At 35.8% G+C, this 21260-nt stretch overlaps 1 protein-coding gene across 3 annotated transcripts in view; it reads right to left on the bottom strand.

The window, feature by feature from the left end:
* The window catches only part of LOC5570419 (mitogen-activated protein kinase kinase kinase 15), a 68854-nt gene extending 57235 nt beyond the window's left edge, over positions 1-11619 (bottom strand). Inside the window, exons 1-2 of one of the 3 annotated variants that reach the window (XM_021843023.1) lie at positions 11474-11619; positions 3792-4574 (exon numbers count right to left, since the gene is read on the bottom strand). In XM_021843023.1, coding sequence (XP_021698715.1) covers positions 3792-3804 — 13 coding nt within the window. In that variant the 5' untranslated portion in view covers positions 3805-4574; positions 11474-11619. Of the gene's footprint in view, positions 1-3791; positions 4575-4654; positions 4946-11181; positions 11201-11473 lie in introns of those variants that run through there. The other 2 variants (XM_021843034.1, XM_021843028.1) reach the window with 2 other exon arrangements.
* Between the last annotated feature and the right edge of the window lie 9641 nt (positions 11620-21260).

The raw sequence follows: 21260 nt of genomic DNA, 5'->3' as shown, positions 1-21260 counted from the left end.
CTGTATGTATTACAATACTATCGATGATTTCTCGAAAACTTATTCAAACAGTTTCAATTCAGAAAAGTGAACAAACTTACTTTATCGATCCTACGTGTTTCGCAGATAAAATTCTACGCGTTCCGCTCTAAACTCACTTTTATAACGTTCAATTCCGGATTTATAAAACGGCGTAAGTCAGATTTTCAACTTTCGCAACCTTACCGCTACTTTCGCCGCTCCGACGAATCAAAACAAAACCTTACTTGAGTCGATTTTACACTGGAACAAAAACATCGCAAGTAACTGAATAGAACGGCTTATCATTTTGTAATAAAATTGTTGCGGGAAATAATAGAAACTACCTAGTTTTTGAATGAGAGCTGATTGAATTCAAAATTTAGGCGATGTACACGGCAAAAAAGTTTACAAAGTTGATTCATTTTAAATCAGTTTTAGAAGATAGATTGTGATTCTTCTTAATTATTCTCTCAAAACCGTATGAAAGTGACTTACGTCGATTTGAAAAAGTAATCGAGATTTATTGTAGGCTACACTTTCTCTCCTTGCAGTGCACTGCAGTTATACTGGCAAACTGTTTTAAAATGACATGGAAAATGTTTAATGCGGATAAAATTATTCAATAAATGTCATTGAAACTATTTCAAGTTTCAAAAGATTTGCCTCTACAAAACAACTTTGTCAAAGAAACTGGAAATGATACACATTAGGAGCAAAGTCAAACAAAGTGCTCTGTTCAAGTTACTATTTACCACTAAAAATTACCAAAAACTCAAAGTTTACTTTAAATGGAGCAATTTAAGAAAGCGTTATTTTCAAGTTTTTTTTCGATGATTTATTTGAAATAAATTACACCTTTTTTTTTAGTAACTTTTGACATCTAGAAAGAATACATCATTGAAATTGTACATCAATTTTTCAAATATTTGCTGGGATATTTAATATTCTGTCTTGAATCATTCTCATCCGTCTGATTATCTATTGTCACCCTTATCGACAGTAATTTTTGTACGAAGCTCATATACACCACATGAATCATATTTTTACCATAAAAATGCTTTCGCGTAATAGCACTGGCTTGTAATTCATTTTGCAGGTACAATCATTTGCAAAGATATGGACATAACGTGAGCAATACTAACTGATCATACGACAGAAACGTTTTAGACATGTGCGTTTTGCCTGAAAACATAACTAACGAATGAAATATACGATTTAAAAAAAAAATCAACCAATTTAGCTAACATATCATTGGAGAATAAACCTTGAATGCAAAGGTGATTGAAAACATTTGATTCAATGAAAAAATGTCGGTACTCGCATAAAAAATGGAATATGAATCAACTCTCTAAAATAATGTTACACAGAATCTAGCTCTTCTGCACCAACCAAACATAATTTAATCACATTGATATTCAGAAATTCGAAAACTAACGTTTTATGTTGATTACTGGCTGAATCGTCCGAACAGTCAGAAATATAGTATGATATACCGTAGCGTTAGTTTTTCATCAATCCTATTTTCCGTCTAAGTTAATGAATTTTGGTATTCTGTTTATGATATAGCTTCAAAAGACGAATAAACTGATATAACGTAACATATTTTGAATGTACAGTAGACACAAACTTGTACTGCCAAAGTACTAGAAGTGGTACCGATTCTGAGCCCACCTACTATGTCTTTCGTCTTTGTTTCTACGGTTGAAACAAATTCATTCTTGATAAATGAGGGTTAGTACAGTGAAACCTCCATGAGTCGATATTGAAGGGACCATCGACTCATGGAACAGCTATTCTTTGGAAAGCTGTTTGAAGGGATCATCATAGTAACCATGATTTTATGTTTTTAGTATGGTTCCATGAGTCGATATCGAGTAATGGAACAACGACTCATGGAGGGATGACTGTAGAAGAACTCAATGATCCTTGAGAGAAGTGTAGAAGAGTTTATAGGTAATTTGTTAGAATGATTGAAAACAAAAAAAAAATGCAGCAATGCTAATTAGTGAAACCCTGAATAAACTTTTAATCATTCAATGGGATTTTTTGAAACATGTTTGAAAGAACTGCAGTTGTAATTCTTCGATGAAATTCGTAGAAAAAAATCTTGAGGAACTCAATAATGAAACACAGGGTCGATTTTGAGGAACTTTTTGAAAACTTCCTAATAGATTATCTCGAATAACTCCTCGAGAATTGTTTCGTTAAATTCTTTAGAGTTACCGTGGATGAAATGACGTAGAAATTGTTGTCGGGTTTTCGAGGAAAAACATCCCTGTACATTTTTTTTTTCAAAAACTCTGGAATTAACCTTTGTGGATTTTCTTGTCAAAAATCTTCGGAGGATCTCCTAGAGCAGGCCTGTCCAGCCTTTTTAATTCTTTTTTGACATTAAATGGTTTGTTCGTTTGCAAAAATAGTCCGATATTAGACATTTTATCTCAAACTAAAGCTTAATGGTATATCTAACTGATTCATGTCGAAACATTTGAATTTATATCAAGTTGTTTGCTAGCAAGGCAAGCAATGGCAAGAATCGGTCCAGCCCGTGGGCCGCACGTGCTTTTTTTGACCAAATTGCATCGCTAGCCTAAAATATGGTATAAATTATAACTTTACCTCATGGATTAGATAAATATACAACAGTGCTTCCATTTGAGGTACAAATGTCTGATACTGGACTATTAATGTGGCAATGTGGGTGCACTAACCATTTATGTCAAAAATGAGACAAAAAGGTTGGGCAGGCCTGTCCTAGAGTGACTACTGGAAAATTCGGTTGGAGGATTAGTGGAAAAATATCTGGAGGCAGTTCGAAGATAGTGTTTGTAAAAAAATCATAGTAATCCCTGATTGAATTACTGGAGATAGTAACGTTGGATTGCTCAAGAATTTCCTAAAGCAAATTCTGAAGAAATTTCTCAAGATATTCTTTGAAAAATCGCTGGAAGAATATCTGAGGGAATTGGTAACGGAATCTCTAGAAGAATTTCTGGAGAGATTCCTGTAGGAGTCCCTGAAAGTATTCCAGATGAAATCTCTGGAGGAACCACTAGGGTAATTCCGGAAGCTTTTCGTCGGGAAACCTGAGAAGAAATTTTTGACGAATTAGTGGAATAGTCTCGTTATAGTCCCTGAAGGTTTCTCTGGAGCCTTCATGATTTTGCATCAGAATTCACTGCAAGCAAGCTATGGAAAAAATACATTAGAGACAATTCGATTAAAAAAATAAAGACTTTAGAGACCTTTCATAAAAAATATAGACTTTTTAGAGATATGCCTTGGAATAGAGACCTATCCTCTAAAAAAGACCTGCTTCGAGACCTAAAATTGCAAAATTGATTGCTTCGACTTTTTTTAATTCAAAGTTGTTTGAATTCCAGATTACTTTCCCAAAATCAGTTTTCCTGTTTGTCAAAATAACGAATAAATTCAAAAAAAAACCTCTACTGATCAAATATCATTTATAAAATTCAAGCATGTCTTGGGAAGTCGATTAAAATTCATACCCGTTAAGATTCTCACTGAATAGCCCAAGGAGCGTTTTAATAGCGGCGAGCCGAAATTTTTGGGGGGTATTTTGTATATGCAACAGTCAAGAACATCCTTTCGATAGGACAAATGGTTTTCTAGGGTTTCAATGATATCCCTATGTTTGACCACGGTTTTAAACTACGGGAAACCACTGTGCAGCGCAACGATAAGATGCAATACAAGCAAAATCTTACGATCACCACTTATTCATGGGAAATCGTATATTCCGAGCCCTACGAGTGAGAAGTGAAACCTACCTGTTTCCTCCATCGTTGTCCCTGCGACCGAGGACGCGCTAGTTTGCAACACCTCCACAAACACCCCGCTGCTCTCGACGACGGTCACCTCCTCCGGCGATTCCGTCGCTATTTCCGGTTCGGCCGCCAGTTTTGTGCAATTTGTTGCGCTCAGGTTTGAAAACGTGCGACGCTAATTGTTGCACTCTGAATTGTTGATTAGAGCACCATTGGGGGCACCCTTCTAGCGATTGGTCCAGAACCTCCTAGAATCGCTACGTACTCAGTGTTCTTCCGTTCAGGGTCCTTCTACATCTGCTATCAACCAGCATCCGGCTTAGCTTCGATCCCTCAACTCACGCACTGTGGAACTATATACAATTTATGGATCTGGTTCTCTCTCTGTTCTGGTGATTCTGCGAACTGGGGATTTCCTCCCACAACAACCGCGAGCCGATTGACACCCACACGCAAGTTCGCCTGTATGGCGCCGTGGACCAATGCCTCCAACGACGTCGTTTCTTCTCCGAATCCAAAAAGGTGTAACAAAAGCGATTGCCTTATGAGGCCACCGATTGACTTGAATTCATTTGGAACTATTAGCAGGAATTAGAACTCTTCTTTTCCGCTGAATATCACTTCGGTAATGCCCATATATTCGAACTAGCACGACAGCAAATTTCTTACATTATCATCACATCACTTGCTAAAGTGTACGACGCACACCAAAATAAAGAAGCACTTGAGATTCTTCGTCTTCACTTGTGCTCCGACAGATTTCTATTCGCCATCGATTCCACCGATCTATACAAAACAAAATTATATAATAATTCGCCTTTATTAGCAGTAGAAATTCAATCCCCCAACTGCACACTATGCCACACATTCGATTTGTCCTGCGTTCGATTCGTCTGCTCCATCGCAGCCAAGTCAGTAGGTACTAAATAAACGCTGCCTTTCAGGAATAAAAACCGCGACGAAGTGGCCTCGCAACTGGTCTATCTGCGTGTTTCACTCCTTTCCCGTCGTCGTCGTAGTCGAATCTCCTCTAATACATATGATTGAGCGCGACGCGAGAACGAAGGTATTTTTATTTATTATTGCTCTGGCTGCGCTGGCTGGATGCTTTGCCTTTTCGTTTAACTACTACAACAGCTAAACTTAAGTTATTATTAATATTACAATCCGAGCTCGCTGGTCGTGGTTAAAAGCCGCGGCGACACGACTGTTCGCGATTGTACATAAAACAAACGCTGACAGTACATAAGCCACATAAGCGGACACTGTGTGCGTGAAAATGTCAGTCTGCTGAAAGCGTAGCTGGATGAAATGGAATTGGTATTTTAAATTGAAACAGTTTTTTAAGTACCTACATGGTTCCATAATCACACCTCTACTGAGACAAAGACTGCTTCACAGCTTTGTCATCAATCTGCATTGCGATGATTCGCATTGCATATAACAGACGCGACAGATATCATTCTGAACCTGACCAATTTCAGGGCTGTTACAAAAACTTCAAAATCTTATCCGCGAAAATCGCGACTACCAAAACTCCATCCGCGGCTGAAGGCATCAATCCGCGACCAAAAAATATTATTTAAAAAATCAAATCTTGGATACCTGCATTAATGGTTGTAGAAGTACCAGAAGGTTGAACTTCAAACAGTAGGTCAACACGTATATTTTTGATAAAAAATGACATATGCTATTTTCCGTTCACAAAAATGCTTCTAGTCCAGTTGATTGGCGAAATTTCAACTTATCATCTAAATGTCATATTAAAAATTATATTTTCCCAGAGATTTAACTTTTTTTGCCACAGTAGTTGCTGTCACGTTGCATTACTGGTTTAACTAATGAAAGCAATGTTTCAAATTGATGTATCGAAATAAAAAAAGTCATAGAGATGATCTGCATGCACCATTCGACAGAATTCAATTGCTGCTACGAGAGAAAAGATGCTATGATGTAATCTATGTGTAAATCAAATATTTTGTTCGAAAGATAAGTACCAAATAATGTCTCAAGTAATGTACATTTTTTTTTTCTATTTTTCCCCCTTTTAGATCGTTTGTTTAACATAAAAAGATCAATTATGGGGCTCTTGCTTAAACTTTTTTGTAATTTTGTTCTCAGGTTATCCACTATTGGTAGCGGAAACCCAATTGAAATGTTTGCACATGAGTGGATGGAATCAAACGTTGATCAATGTTTGCAGAATGTTGTTGGGTTAGGGGGAGTCCTCTATGCCCGGACACTTATTGATTTTAGGTAATATTTCAAAATCAAAATTAGTTTTACCGTTAATTTTTGTGCAGGTTAACAAATTAACAATATTTTAAGTAAATAATTACAATAGAAAAAAAAAACCATTACAATTCCTTTTTATGGTAGGTTACATTATGTACCAAAAATCGTATGCACTGCCCGACCAGTGGATTCCAACAGAGTTGTAGCACTCGGTTAGCGCGTTTTTTCTAACAAAATTTGTTAAAATTTGGACTACCTCGATGGTCCTCGAAGGTCGCATTTCCACTGGTTCAGTGTTCTGTTACTCGATATTTTTCTAACTCTATGGTCTCTTCATTATCGACTTATGGAGAGGTGACTATACTTCATATCTTGTGCCTTACAGCACTTTTTAGGGTCTCCAAATACCGAAAGTTTCGTTGTTTATGCTCCATTTTTGTTGCTGTTCGTTTCTTTTCGGTATCCAACATTTATGAAAAAACGAATAATGAATTAGATCCTAGTTATTAGGTTATCATTTTCACTGTCCGGTCATAGAGGACTTGCAATGGTTATACAAAAAGGTGACTTTTCCTTGAAATTCTACATTTTATAATATATTTTGATTGATTGATGCAAAACTTACTGATGTCATGAACTGAAGTACTGTTTGAAATTTTCTCGCTTCACATTTTTTCAATAGAACGAATCAGGGTGAAGCTTTTTACAGCTACTGTTTGTTTACGTTTGGACATGAAAACGTCATAGTTTGTATACACTGCAAAAATGTATTTAAGTATTTTTCTAGAATACCAAAATCTTAATATCATTATTCGTTTTTGGAAAATTCAAACTGTCCGGGCATAGAGGACTCCCCTCTAATCAGACATGTCTTCCCAGGTAACAGTGGCACCCTAAATGGTCTTGTAGCAAATTTTAAGAATCTAAGAAAGGTGATCTGATGGAACATATCAGAATTTGATAAATTTTGAAGTGAATAAAAAATCGATTGATTAAGATAAGATCGAGTAAGCAATTCACTATATCCGCTAATCATGGAAAATTTCCATACATTTAATGTACCCAATTCATGCATTTAGTCGAAGCAAGCAAAATATGGACACATTATTATAATTGTCGCAGTAGTTTTATAGAGAATCCATTAGACATGTCTTTGATTTTGCAAGGTAATGTTGGACATTTAGTAATTTAGAAGCAGTTTTTTCGGTAGCATGACCATTTCACTTTCCTACATTTGTCTACATAATTTTTAATATCATAAGAATGATGATATTGTAAATCTTTCCATTAGTGTCTGTTGGGCATTAAATCGAGAAAAAGCAAGAAGCGAAAAAAAAAAGTTTTGAATTCGATTGATAACATTTTGAGAATCGTTTATACTATCAATATTTTAGCATTCGGCAAAAAGATCACGATGGCTAAGAAAAGAGTACATTCCAGACAAAGTTACTGGTGATAATTTTCATATGCCCAATTATTAGAAGGTGGGACGTATCGCATAACGACGTTTTGCATAATTATATGAAGGGGCATTTTGCATATAGAGAATAAATAAATATTACCTGCTTTTTTTAAAAAATATTACCTGTTCTTGTATGAAACTGCTTTATACGAAACGTCATTATGCGAAATGGGTCACCTCATAATTAAACATTAATTATTAAACAAACATATTGTCAAATAAACGCATAAGAAATAGTAAATCTCAATACAAATTTTTGCTCATCTTTCTTCATATTAGATCGTGAACTACGCTAACGCTAGCGCTACGCTAACGCTATCTTTCTTCATATTAGATCGCCAAAAGCTTGCAAGAAGCAAATATTTGACTGGTATTGAACTGAAGGGCAAACATTCATTTAATACCTCAGAAAGTCTGTTTGTTTAAAACAGTCTTTAAAAATATTCTAAAACACAATTGTAAATACTTATATTATTTTTTTATTCTTCTTAACTGTTTGTATTCAAAAAATCTGAACCGACAACTTTATTTAATTATAGTAGAACTCTCAATAAATCAGAACAGTATTGCTTTCACCTCAAGGATTTTTGACTATCAGTAGAAAATTAAATGAACTAGGATTCAATAATTTAAACATAAGGCAGATACAGCACTACAGCGTCAGACTTCCAAATTTGACTATATAAAATAGTGTACAAAATATAAATTTGGTGACCACAGTACAATATCAGCTAACACTGCGCTTTCAATATAAAGAATCACAATTTTGAAAAGTTACAAAGTTAATATTTTGCAGACTCTGTAAATTAGAAACTTTGTAGCTTAAGCAAAATTGAAATTGCGTAATTCAAAACTACTGAATTGAATTGTTTGTCTAATCGATTTGTATACCGTGAACCTCCGCTAATTTGAACGGTACCTCATGAAACCATCGGGGTTCATTTTTAATTTCAACATCTAGTCACCCTAGAAACGTGTTTCTGGCTACCACTTTCACTGTTTTGTTTTGATTCTGCGTTCCGTTCCACAGCGTTCCATCTCACTTCACTCCGTACCATGAGCTAAGGGGTGGTCCATTAATTACGTAAGGGATTATGGGAGGAGGGGGGGGTGAGATTTCTTATGCGTCATACAAATTATTTTCAATTTTCATACAAAAAATCTTATTTTTGGGGGGGGGGGGGGTGGTTCTGAAAACCGCCAAAATTGTCTTACATTATTAATGGATTGCCCCTAAATGACGTTTGAACCATTTTTAATCTGAACAATGTGCAAATTAGCGGGGTACAGATTAAAAAGTGTTCAGATTAAATGTGGTCAAACCAACGGGGGTACCCGGTATGACTTTCGTGGCATGAGTTGACAAATCCACGATTTTCGCGACACTTTTTCATTCACTCGCGATTTTCGCGTCGGACGGTACAAATCCGCTACAAATCCGCGAAAATTACGAAATCCGTGAGAATCGCGAAATTTGTGACTGTTGTAACAGCCCTGCAATTTCTTTAAATGATATTTACTCGGACAGTGTCTGTACAAACAACTTTCTTGTTGAGCTTTATGAGTCTTTTCGTGTTAGTTACATTAGGATTTTTTTTAGTTGGATTACACCTTGTAGTGTTTGTCCCAGGGCCGTAGATTCCTGCTCCAGAATGTGTCCCAATTTTTAAGCCATTTTTGAAGAATTTTATGGCGCCTTGACGAACATTGGGACCTCGGACATGTCGCATACGTTGTAAGGAGTATCAGAGTTGTCCACAGTTTCCATCAAGTGTTCATGCAAAGCCATCACTGGCCCACAATGGATATGTTGTGAAATATTCAAGTGTACTACAATATCACCTGATTAAAACTTATTTGAGCTGTAATGCCTGAGCATCTAGTTGTTCAAATTCATACAACGGTAGCAGATGAAGAATTGCATCTAATGCTTTTAACGGAGTGCTCCGCATCGCTCCCGTTATAGCGATGGATACAAGACGTTGTAGTTTTGATAGCTTTCCTTGTGCTGTGGCCTCTTTTGTTTTGGCCACCACACTAGTGAAGCACATGTTACGTTTGAATGAAGTATGGATAATCGTTTGGATGTAATATGGATAAATCTATATTATCACTTCTGGTTCCAAGCCCCATCTTCTGCCAAAAAAATTGAAGCATGCCCAAAACGGACTAGTAGCTTCACTAGTAACATAGTCAATATAAGCATTGCATTGGGGCCCAGATAGCCGTAGCGGTAAACGCGCAGCTATTCAGCAAGACTTAGCTGAGGGTCGTGGGTTCGAATCCCACCGGTCGAGGATCTTTTCGGGTTGGAAATTTTCTCGACTTCCCAGGGCATAGAGTATCTTCGTACCTGCCACACGATATACGCATGCAAAAATGGTCATTGGCACAGTAAACTCTCAGTTAATAACTGTGGAAGTGCTCATAAGAACACTAAGCTGAGAAGCAGGCACTGTCCCAGTGGGAACGTAATGCCAGAAAGAAGAAGAAGATAAGCATTGCAATTCAGTTTAGCCACCAAAATTACTCTTTAGTATTTAACCTGTTCACTGAGATGCATTTGTACTACTCCAAGCTTCAAAGCTTTGATGATAGACTTCATTTGCTTAGTGATAGGGACACTTACTGCTTTTGAAGGATTTATGTTAAGACCCTCCTGGATACACCAAGAATGAGTTAAATTTGGGGCCCGTTGCATTCTTCCTGAATTTATATTGTCAAACTATCCTCTCATAATAATGATCATCTGCAAATCCTACAACCTCGAAAACTCTTTCTTCCAAGCTTCTAAGAAGATCGTCAACTACTTAAGACCACAACAAAAGTGAGAGGACTCCTCCTTGTTGGAAACTTGTTGTAGCCCTTACTGTTAAAGACTAACTTCCCAGCTCGGAAGTGATTTCTCTTTTTGCAAGCATATTATTGATCCAGTTAGAGAAATTCTTGTTGATTTTTTTTGCATCGCACGAGTCATTAAACAATAGGAAGCGTTGTAGAAGGCTCCTTCAATGTCCAAGAATAAGTGCTATTTCTTTCACTGAAAGTTTTTTTTTTTCATTTTTGTTAGCAATTTATGAAGTGCCGTAACTGTTGATTTACCAGATTGATGCGCTAACTGAGAGTCAGATGATGGACACTTCAACTTGTATGTTGAATCAAAAAAAAAAAACATACAACACTTTTTCCATAGTCTTTCAAGCATACTATGATTGAATTGTTTGGTTCAATGATAGAATGATTTCGAAGTCTACGGTAGAACACTGCGGCTACCGCAAACCGGAAAATTTTCTTAATAACCGTAATATATCTATATGACTTTGGATGCATTTTATCTCGTTTTTACTTTACGGAGAGATCCTGGACCGACCGGAAATGAACCCAGACACCTTCAGCATAGCTTTGCTTTGTAGCTTTGGACGTTATTACTAGGATAAGGAAGGCCCATAATTAGGTCAGTAAGTATTGTTAAAAAGTCAAATGGGTAGAAATTTGAACTTTTAAAAGCTTTAAAAGTTCAAATTTTCACACTTCATTTTTCACGCACTGTTCTCGCACTAATCTAGACTCAGCAACAGCTGTTTGTTTATGTTGCACACTGCTTGTCACTGCTACATTTTTGTACGTGCCATGCTACAGTACAACATTTATCAAGATGAAAATATTTTGTAAGAAATCGACAATACGTTTACCTACATGATATATTGCATTTATTTCTTAGTTATTCATAATTTCATTCTTCGAAATCGAAAATAACTGCATTTGTTGTAGAAATTATTTACAATATTCGCACTATTATCAGCATCGCATCTCAGACACAACATTGCAGCAACATATCACTTTCTTCTTCATCTTGCTCACACATTCACAGCAGAGCGACGCAACCCATTTTCATCTCGAATTCCATTCTCACGCTTGCTGGCACCGATCTCCAAATCGTAATATTTCACTGAATCAAGAGATTTTTAAAAACTTTCATATCACTTACGCAATATTTATACACAATGAGCACTTTCTACACGCGATGGTTGCAATTTTAAAGGTTTTTCCGGCGATAAATTGCGTTTTTAGTGGCACCGAGAGCACACGCCGCAGTCGCGTAACTTTTTCGGTTCGTGTTTGGCAACCGAAGACGAATACATTAACGAAGGGGTGCTCAGTTTCCACAAATTGGGAGTGTGAGTCGATTATTTGTTTTTATTAGTGGCGGCACTCAAATTAATTCGCACGTACAGGTACAGTGATAATAATTTTGTTGTTGAAATGCAATGATGAATATATCAACAGGGTTGGGAAAAAATCTGAAATTCACTCTACAGTAGCCAAACAAAGCCAATCACAGTCAGCGAAACCAGTGAACTCACGCCCATCGCTGCTGTATGCAAAAGCCTTGAAAATTGCAAAACAACCGTTGCTAAGGGCAATCCAAAATTACTGTAGAAAAATGTTCGATTTCCCGCTGCATTTCCCGCATTTAGAGCCTTCAATGACACTAACGATTTAGAAAATTCATGCACCCAACATAGGCTACTTGATGAGATTCATCGTTTTTGAACTACTGTAGTTAGAGAGCCACGTGACTTTCTCGAAATTCAAGCCTACTCTTATTACCATTCCCAGCACTGTTCATCAACAGTATTATACTTACTTGCGGGTACTTGGCGTCCTGGAAGATGATAAGATTAGGGGTCATGTACAAATTACGTCACGCTCCAAGGGGGAGGGGACAGGCCGAGCGTGACAAGCCTTACAAAATTTTCGAAGGACTCATACAAAAAACGATACAAAGGGGGGGGGGGGTCAAAAAAGTCGAAATTTAGCGTGACATAATTTGTGTACCATCCCTTAACAATAATTTCAACGGATTAACAAGTGGCTCTTCCACCAACTGATGGTGGTCGCGCAGGATTGATTTCACGATTTGAACTAATTTTTCACCCATTAATGAGTCAAATTTTACCCGTTATTACACTGTATGCAAGTTAAAAAAAAGAGTATTTTTTTACCCTTTTCATGATTGTGAAATTCCCCATTTTATGACAAATATGATTGCTATTCGATAATAGGTATTTTTTTACGCAATTGAGACAGATTCTTGAAGTAAAATATATAAATACTTCTGAAACGTAATTATCCCAAGTAGCGCATTTTTTTTAAAATTTCGTCATTAATGACATAGTGTGTAAGAGACAAGGGGTGGATCACTTCTACAGTGCACATCGAATGTACATCAAATTGCATTAAATGCATTTTTTCGACATTCACATCAGCTTAGCACTGGTTCTTTATATCGTCGTGCTATAGCAACGCGTTATTTGTTATGAAAGGATCAACATAGTTTTTCTCTTCCCAATAAATAAACTAATCACTAATATTTTATTCGTTTCAGATACTCAAGCTGTTGCTTCAGAACGAATATGTATTAAATATCAATCAAAAGCTTTATCGATACCGCTGCAATCCACTTATGGATCCTTGGAGCTAAAAGCGTCTGATTACTCAGGGGCTTTTTGAAAACCAGTGTACAGATTAACAAGCTATGTGTACTTCATGAGTTACGGGATAATAGCTTGATCGTCCCACGTCCCTGTAGGAACCACCTTCCTGAGAAACCCACATACTGTTTATTATTAGTGACGGTGGAACAAACAAAAAAAGCCTTGAAAATGTTTGGTCTGAATTATTATTTTTTATTTCTTTTATTGTCTATCAAGAGCAGTACAATAAACTCTTGTTTTTCTTATAAAAAATGTTCACGTGCCTATTGAACGTGTTGTCTGTCTTCGGAACATATATTTGCTATGGATAATGTCATAATACTGTTCAAGAATCACAGCAAGTGGACAGATCTTCAGATCATAAAACATTTACCACAGCGTGTGAATAGCTACTTCTGAATAAACTCCTCCCTATAACAGAACATGATAGAGCACAATTTTTGATCTGATATCTATGAAGCTTTGATGAACAAAACAATCACTGAACATTTCGGATAGGATCCGTCAATGATCCATCTTCACAATGTGACGATTTCATGCTTCCCCGAAGCTGGAGTCCACCTCCATGAAGCTGATGATAATGTCCACGGAGATTTAACGCATTTTGATGAAGAATGTTTTCAGTCCCTCTTGGCACCATATATCCGTATCGACCATTATTTGGGTGAAGTAGTGTAGCTCTTCTTAAATTCATAGAAAAAAATAGTTTGACACTTCAACAACGACAACAATAAAAAGTTTGAGCAAGCCATGAATTGCAAATCTATCGAGTGTGCATTTAAATGCATTTCGATTTAACAGATGCATCAGGAGTGATCCACCCCTTGGTAAGAGATCTGTTTGGCTGTTTATTTACATTCGTAAAAGCCACCCGAATTCTTCATAGCCGCCCTTCCATTGTTTCGACCTTGATATTAGCTTCGCATTTAGAAAAGTTCGCACCGCACGAGCAGGCGCGATTACGATTTGGTGCTGCGAAGTCAATAAAATTATTTTCAGTGAACACATCCATTATAAAAATCGTCGTTCAAAATATTGGACACCCCTTTCAATATACGAAGTGACAATCTACGCGATAGCTCGTGATGCATGCAACACGCAACATTGAATAGAGTATTGTCACTAGCTGTGATGTTAAAGTCACCAAAATAGCTTTGGTGAGCGAATTTGACGGATAGCGCCGACAATTTTTGTCGCATAGGATTCATCGAATGTAGCGCGGTTGTTGCACCATGGCCAGATTCATTTCCCGAGCGCGTGCACGGAAAGAAATAACAATTGTGATTTAAAAAAAACAGCAGCGGAAAATCAGCTGATGATCATTGTCGTTCTACTATTATCAAACATTTTAATAAAAATAAAATGCTTTTAGAAGTGCGCAGCAATGCTAAATCGGTCTGATGTATTCTGCGCAGTTCATATGTATTTTCCACACGTTCTCCTATAATTGTTTTTAATCCACTTCGATACCGTCAATCCGCCCCCAAACTGGATGGCGTACACTCAGCTTAAGGTGATTATAAAACGAAGCCAAACAAGGGCACAAGATTGGAGAATCTGACAACAGTTTGCGTTGAAAACCAATCAATCTGCCTGCTTGCTGGTGGTGACTAATGGGATAAATTTTCAACGGTGAGAGCTGTTTGGTTCTCAAGTCTTTTGCTTTTGAAAATTTGAGGTGTGGCTTTGTTCTATAATCACCTTAACGCAATTTATAACTAAGTATTGAGTTGTAAATATTAGTATTCGTCATCAAACGTCAACATCCCATCGCAAAATCGCTAGTTTTTGGAGGGGATGTTAACCTCCAAATTGCCAAATAACCTCCAAAGCATCACCTCCAGGTTAGTTTAATTGCCCTCCGTTATATGAAATATGGTGGCGCGTCAATCGTCGCAAGTTTATCGTTAAACAGTCAATATATTAGTTGTGTTGCTAGAGGACATCTTGAAAATTCACTGAGATTCTTTCAGAAACCCTTCTGAAATTATTATACCGTCAAGCTACCATTCACCGTGCATTTGAAAAAAATTTGCACTTCATAAAAATCTATTACTTTTCCAAATAATTTGTAGCGTACTAGAATACCACTACGTAGCCTGCAATTATATCGTAATTCAGGGAAAAATCTAAAACTAAAAAAGTGATACATAACAAAAAATTACTCAAAAATTATGTTTGCAACTGTCATGTTTAGGTCGCCTCGTACCGTTCTATGTCACCATTTACCGTGCGTATAGTTTTCGTTATGATTTTATTTCATATCTTGAAGAAACGTTATTGATGAAGCAACTATGTTGCTAGTAGTGTGCGCAGTCATTTTTAAGTGTATTCAAATCTTCATTCACAATAAAAACGTTAAAAGTTTAAAAAATGGCTAAAGAATTAATTTTTCACTAAAATCATTATAAAAGGTTTGACTGTATTGTCCAAATCATTCCATATTCACTCAAAAACTAAATATGAAGTAGTTAAATCACGTCATAACAATAAATCTAATATTATCGAATAATTTCATGCCTTTTACACTAATGCACGGTAATAGGAACCATATATACTGAATTGGGTCCATTCACCGTGCATTTGGGTTTCCCCTGAGACACAATAAAAAATTCTAATTTGCATAAAATCTCAAGGCTCATACGATGAAACACATCTTACTAATAGTATCCACAGTGAAAACTTGTTGAAATTTTGAAAAATTTCATGCTCTAACGTTAAAACGAAAAATGTGAATTTTTGGTGTTTCTACTAAGAGTATTGAAAAATCTCATTATCAAACAGAATTCACATGATTTTGACTGCATAAACTAGGTTTTTCAAAATGCTTTGTGACAAAAACTACTTCATTTCATCAGTTTTATCTTATTTTGCTGACAAAAGAATAATTTGTGAAAATTTTATGAATATTCTGTAAGAATTTGTATATGTGCACGGTGAATGGAGGCCGCACGGTGACTGGTGACTTAAAGGTATGTAGTTATTTCTTTGATCGCTCTGATTTTTCCAATAACCTCCTTGGGACTTCCTATTGGACTATCCCAGAAACCCATCTTGGGTTATTATGGAAATCCTTTCAGGATTCTGCTGTAAAATTCTGGAATTCTGCCGTAAAATTCTGGAATTCTGCCGAAAATGATTTAATGATTGCTTTCCAGTGTAATGGAATCTATTTTAAAAATCTGGGTTCGGGGATTCTCACAAAATTTCTCGGGATTTCTTCTGGAAATCCAATCGAAATTATTATTTAAATTCTGATATTTTCCTCGTAATTCTTCAGTATTTCTTCCGTGAAACTCTTTGAAAGTTCTTTAAAATCCCTTTGAGATTCTTTCCGAAAAATGTCTTAGATTATACCTATTATTCTAGAATATTCTCGGAAAGACGCCTGAGACTATAATCAAAAAAATCTATTATTTCACTTCACTTTCTTCCGTGCAAATTCTTGGGATTCTTTTGGAAATTCCTCTGGAATTCTTTTGTAAATCCCAATGGAATTCTCCCAGAAATCCCTGTGGAATACTTCCGAAAATCCTGCTAAGAATCTTCCAGATGACGGGGATTTTTTTAAATTTTTTTTTTATGGAAATCATCCGAAAATTCCTCTGTAATTGTTTGTAAATCCTCCTTATATTCTTACAGATTTATAGCTATTGATTTTATTGTTTCTGCCTGAGATAATTTTGTATATCCAGAATTATTCCGAAAATTCCTTCGTGATTCTTTAGAATTTTTTTCTAAGATTTTTTGAGAAAAAAAACTCTGTGATTCTTATGGAAATTCATAAGGAAGTGTTTTTGATTTTTTTTCGTGATTTATCATTGATTTTCCTTGAAAATTTTCTTAAATCCTTGGCAGAATTTTCTGAAAATCCCTCTTGACTTTAAATGGAAATCCTCCAAGAAAACTACCGGACAGTCACTGGGACTTTAAAAAAATACCTATGAGATTCTTTGATTACTGATTTCTTTTTCTGAGCATCTTTTGAAAGTGACTTTTAAATGTTTCTGGAAAATCCATTTGAAATTATTCCGTAAATCTTTCTGGAGCTCTTCTGGACATCGTAATTATTCTGGAAAATATTCATGAAATCGTCTGGATGTCTGTGACTTTTCATTGAATCTTCAGGGGTTCTTGCGAAATAACTTCTGGGATTCTTTTGGATATCACTGTAAAAAAACATTCAAAATCCATTCGAAATTCTCCTGAGATTGTTTCAGGAATTTACGAGAATCCTTAAAATAATTCCTTTAGAAATCTCCCTAATAATATTTTAGTGATTTCTCTGTGGTTCTTCTGTAAATCGACCTGGGATTCTTCCGGAAATCCTCCTTTAATTCCAAAGCAATTTCCAGAAGAATTTTCAGAAGGATATTTTTAAGAATCCTGTATATTTTTCCCTAAGAATCTCAATGTATTTAAACAAAATACCAGGACAATTTACGGTTGAATCCCACAAAAACTTCCGGTGGAATTCTTGAATGCTTATCATTCAAGCAGAATTCCAGTCGTATTTCCGGATGAATTTCGGCAGGCTTTACGGAAGAATCCCAGCAGAAATTCCAGTAAAATTTCTGGAAGAATCTTTGAAAGATGTTTTGAAGTCCTCCAGCAGGATAACAGAAAGAAATCTGGGGGTATTGTAGAAGAATTTCCGAAAGAATCCTAGAGAGATAGTCGAAATAATAACAGTTTTCTTGAAAAATTCAGGAAACTCCCAGAGTCTAGAGGTAATTCGGGAAGAATTTCTGCAAGAATCCTTAACAGAAGGATTTGAAGGATCCTCAGAAAGATTTTCGAAAGTATTTCAGAAGGCTTCCCGAAAGAATGCTAGAAAGATATCTGGAAGATTTCCTACAGGATTTTTGGAAGAGTCCCAGACAAATTTCAAGAATATGGACGTAAAAATCTCAGTGGCATTTCTAGAATAATTTCAGAAAGATTTTCGGAAGCATCCTCGAAAGTATTCTAAAGGGATTCCGAAAGCATCTCAGGTGATTTCCGGAAGAATACCAGAGGTATTCTCATAATAATCCCAGAAGTATTTCCGGAAAAAGGCCAGAGTTATTTTCGGAGGAATTCTCGACGAATTTGTAGTAGAGTCGTAGTACATTTTTTGGCAAAATCCTCTAAAAATATCCAGAAGAATTGCATCAGGATTTTTGTTAGAATCTTCTATTGAATTTCCGAAAGAATCTTCGAGAATTTCGATTCGAATTTGATTTCCAGGATTTCAAAAGTAATCCTTAAGGAGATAAACGCAAACTCACATACAGATGTATGCAAATATTCCAATAAGATTTTTGTTCTAAAACTTTGAAAATCACTTCAATAATCAATAAAATTAACAAATTCCAAAAGGGCCTAACTGGAACTAAGTTTAATAAAAGGGCCTAACTGGAGGGGCCTAACTGAAACCATGTTCAAGCAAAGGGCCTAACTGAAAGGGCCTAACTGGTTTGCAGTCTCGTAAAAGGGCCTATCTGCCGATGATGTTTGAATTCAACCATTTTCACGAGTTGTTTTGTTATTTAAGATTTAAATCGTTATGGGCCACCTAGTAGACTATTATTGGTGTCGAACACAAGTATAAAACTAGTAAATAGGAGAAAGGGTTTGAAATATGAATAATCAATATAGTACTGAATCTTCAATAAAGAATTTTCAATATTCAATGTTGATTTTCTCACATAATCGATTGTTTTTGTTCTAAAACTTTGAAAATCTATTCAATATTCAATAAAATTAACAAATTCCAAGAGGGCCTAACTGGACCTATGTTAAATAAAAGGGCCTAACTGGAGGGGCCTAAGTGAAACCATGTCCAATCCAAGGGCCTAACTGAAAGGGCCTAACTGGTTTGAAGATTCATTAAGGGGCCTAACTGCTGATGATATTTGAATGCAACCATTTTCACGAGTCGTTTTGCTATTTGAGATTACTAACGTTCTTAGCCACGTAATAAACCATAATGAGTGTCTAACACAAGTATAAAACTAGTAAAAAAAGTGAATGGGTTTGAAATATCAATAATCAATATGTTGCTGATTTTGTATAGAATAGTTTCCAATATTTAGCTTGTATGATATTGTGTTGTTTTCTCACATAATCATTAAATGTTGTTGAAGAATTATGCAAATCACTTCAATAATTAATAAAATTAGCAAATTCAAAAAGGGCCTAACTGGTTTGAAAATTCGTAAAAGGGCCTATCTGCGGATGATGTTTGAATTGAACTATTTTTACAAGTTGTTGTGCTATTTGAAATTCAAATCGTTGTGAGCCACGTAATAGACCATTATAAGTGTCGAACACAAGGGATTATCCCAAAAAAAAAAGTCCATCAAATGGGGCCTCCTCCAATGGGGGGATGTACGAAAATGTGATAGTGCATGGATTGGGTATTGGAAAAAGCGTGACAGAGGGGGTAGAAAGGTTCTAGAAATCCCGAAAAACGATGGACGTCATTTTTGGATCTTCCCCAAGTATGAAACTAGTAAAAAGCGAATGGGTTTGAAATAGGAATAATCAATATGGTACTGAATCTTCAACCGAAAATTTCCAATATTTAGCTATTATATAGTGTTTTTTCACATAATCGCTAAATTTTTTTCAAGATTTGTGCAAACCAATTCAAAAATCAATAAAATTAGCAAATTATAAAAGGGCCTAACTGAAACCATGTTCAATCAAAGGGCCTAACTGAAAGGGCCTAACTGGTTTGAAGACTCGTAAAAGGGCCTATCTGCCGATGATGTTTGTATTCAACATTTTTTACTAGTTTTTATGTTATGTTAGATTTAAAACGTTACGTGGCCCAGTAATAGACTATGAGTGTCGAACAAAAGTTTAAAACTATTAGATAGCAATGAGTTTAAAATAGTAACAATCAATATGTTATATAATCTTCAATCGAGAATTTCTCAATTTTTACGTTATGCTGATAGACCCTTTTCAAATATTTCACTAGGTTCCATTATTCGAGAGAAACACTATACAATGGCTAAATATTGAAAAATATGGAGGAAAATTAAAAACGCATTGTAGGGCCAATCTGATTTGATGGAAATTTTCAGTTAGGCCCTTTTATGACCAGTTAGGCCCTCTTAGTTTTATCGTTTTCAGATAGGCCCTTTTAAATTTGAATAAAATTACCATTAATAATGCATTTTTCATGCCCGTAAGAGTATGTAGGAGTAATTCACGTAAAAAATTATACGAATAATGAATAATCAAGTTTGTTTACATTTTGCAGTTAGGCCCTTTTCAAATGTTACGCTAGACTTATCGTGTAGCGTGACATCATCATTGACAGTAAGCGTGCAACTCACCAGACAAACGATAGGTGTAATTAACAACTGGACTACTGCGTAGTACCGCCATCGGGCGGAAAATAGTGTAAGCAACACTCACATAAATTTCTTCTCAGCGATAGTTTACTCAGAGTGGTTAGAATCGAGGATCATGAAATGATCAGAGATAATTGCCACAGACAAACAGACGTACCACAGACGAAATTACCTTCGACCATACATTAAACGATCATTTCAAAAATTCACTTTGTTCCAAATCTTTGAGCATTTAGCAGGGGTTGTAGTAATATTTAAAACGGGTGTTAATGTACAAACATTGCAAATATTGTCGTTGGATACACAGAAAATGTACAAATGGAAAAGGGAACAAATGACCTCCGACTTGGAGTCCTTTAAAAACAAGAAAAAAGAAGAACACAGAAAATGTGAAGTTTCCTCATAGAAAACGTAAAATTTCAATACAATAAATTACATCCTCTGAATATGCAACGATATTATACAATATTTATAAGGCTACCATGCAGAATATTTCAGCCACTAGTTTAGAAAAGACTTCAAAACGCCGAAATACGTGTCTAAATTAGATTCTATTCTCAGAAAAGCATTTTCAAAGTTCGTTGTATACTTACAAAAAGTGTAATGTTTCTTCTGTTGAATTGAAACACAATTTATTTATCTTTTAGCCATGAGAAGTGTTACTTATACCGTTTCGGACGGTTTGATACACAGCAAAATGGCACATAATAGTTCATCTAATTTCAAAATACTAATGTATTCCACAAACCGCCAATTCTAAGACAGCGCTGACAATAGAAGAAATTGCATTTTCCGCGGTATTTATGAGCTCATCAGTCACCACCGATGTAGCGAAGAACTTGGTCGTACCTCAAGCGCATCTGGTGTTCATTTGATAAACATCTGTTTGGTGGTGATGGGAATAATTTGCACCTATTTATTAAGTCAG

Source organism: Aedes aegypti, chromosome 1, assembly GCF_002204515.2.
Source record: "Aedes aegypti strain LVP_AGWG chromosome 1, AaegL5.0 Primary Assembly, whole genome shotgun sequence".
Lineage (NCBI taxonomy): Eukaryota > Metazoa > Arthropoda > Insecta > Diptera > Culicidae > Aedes > Aedes aegypti.
The sequence above is the reverse complement of the archived record's forward strand: the minus strand, read 5'-3'. Positions and strand labels throughout refer to the sequence as shown.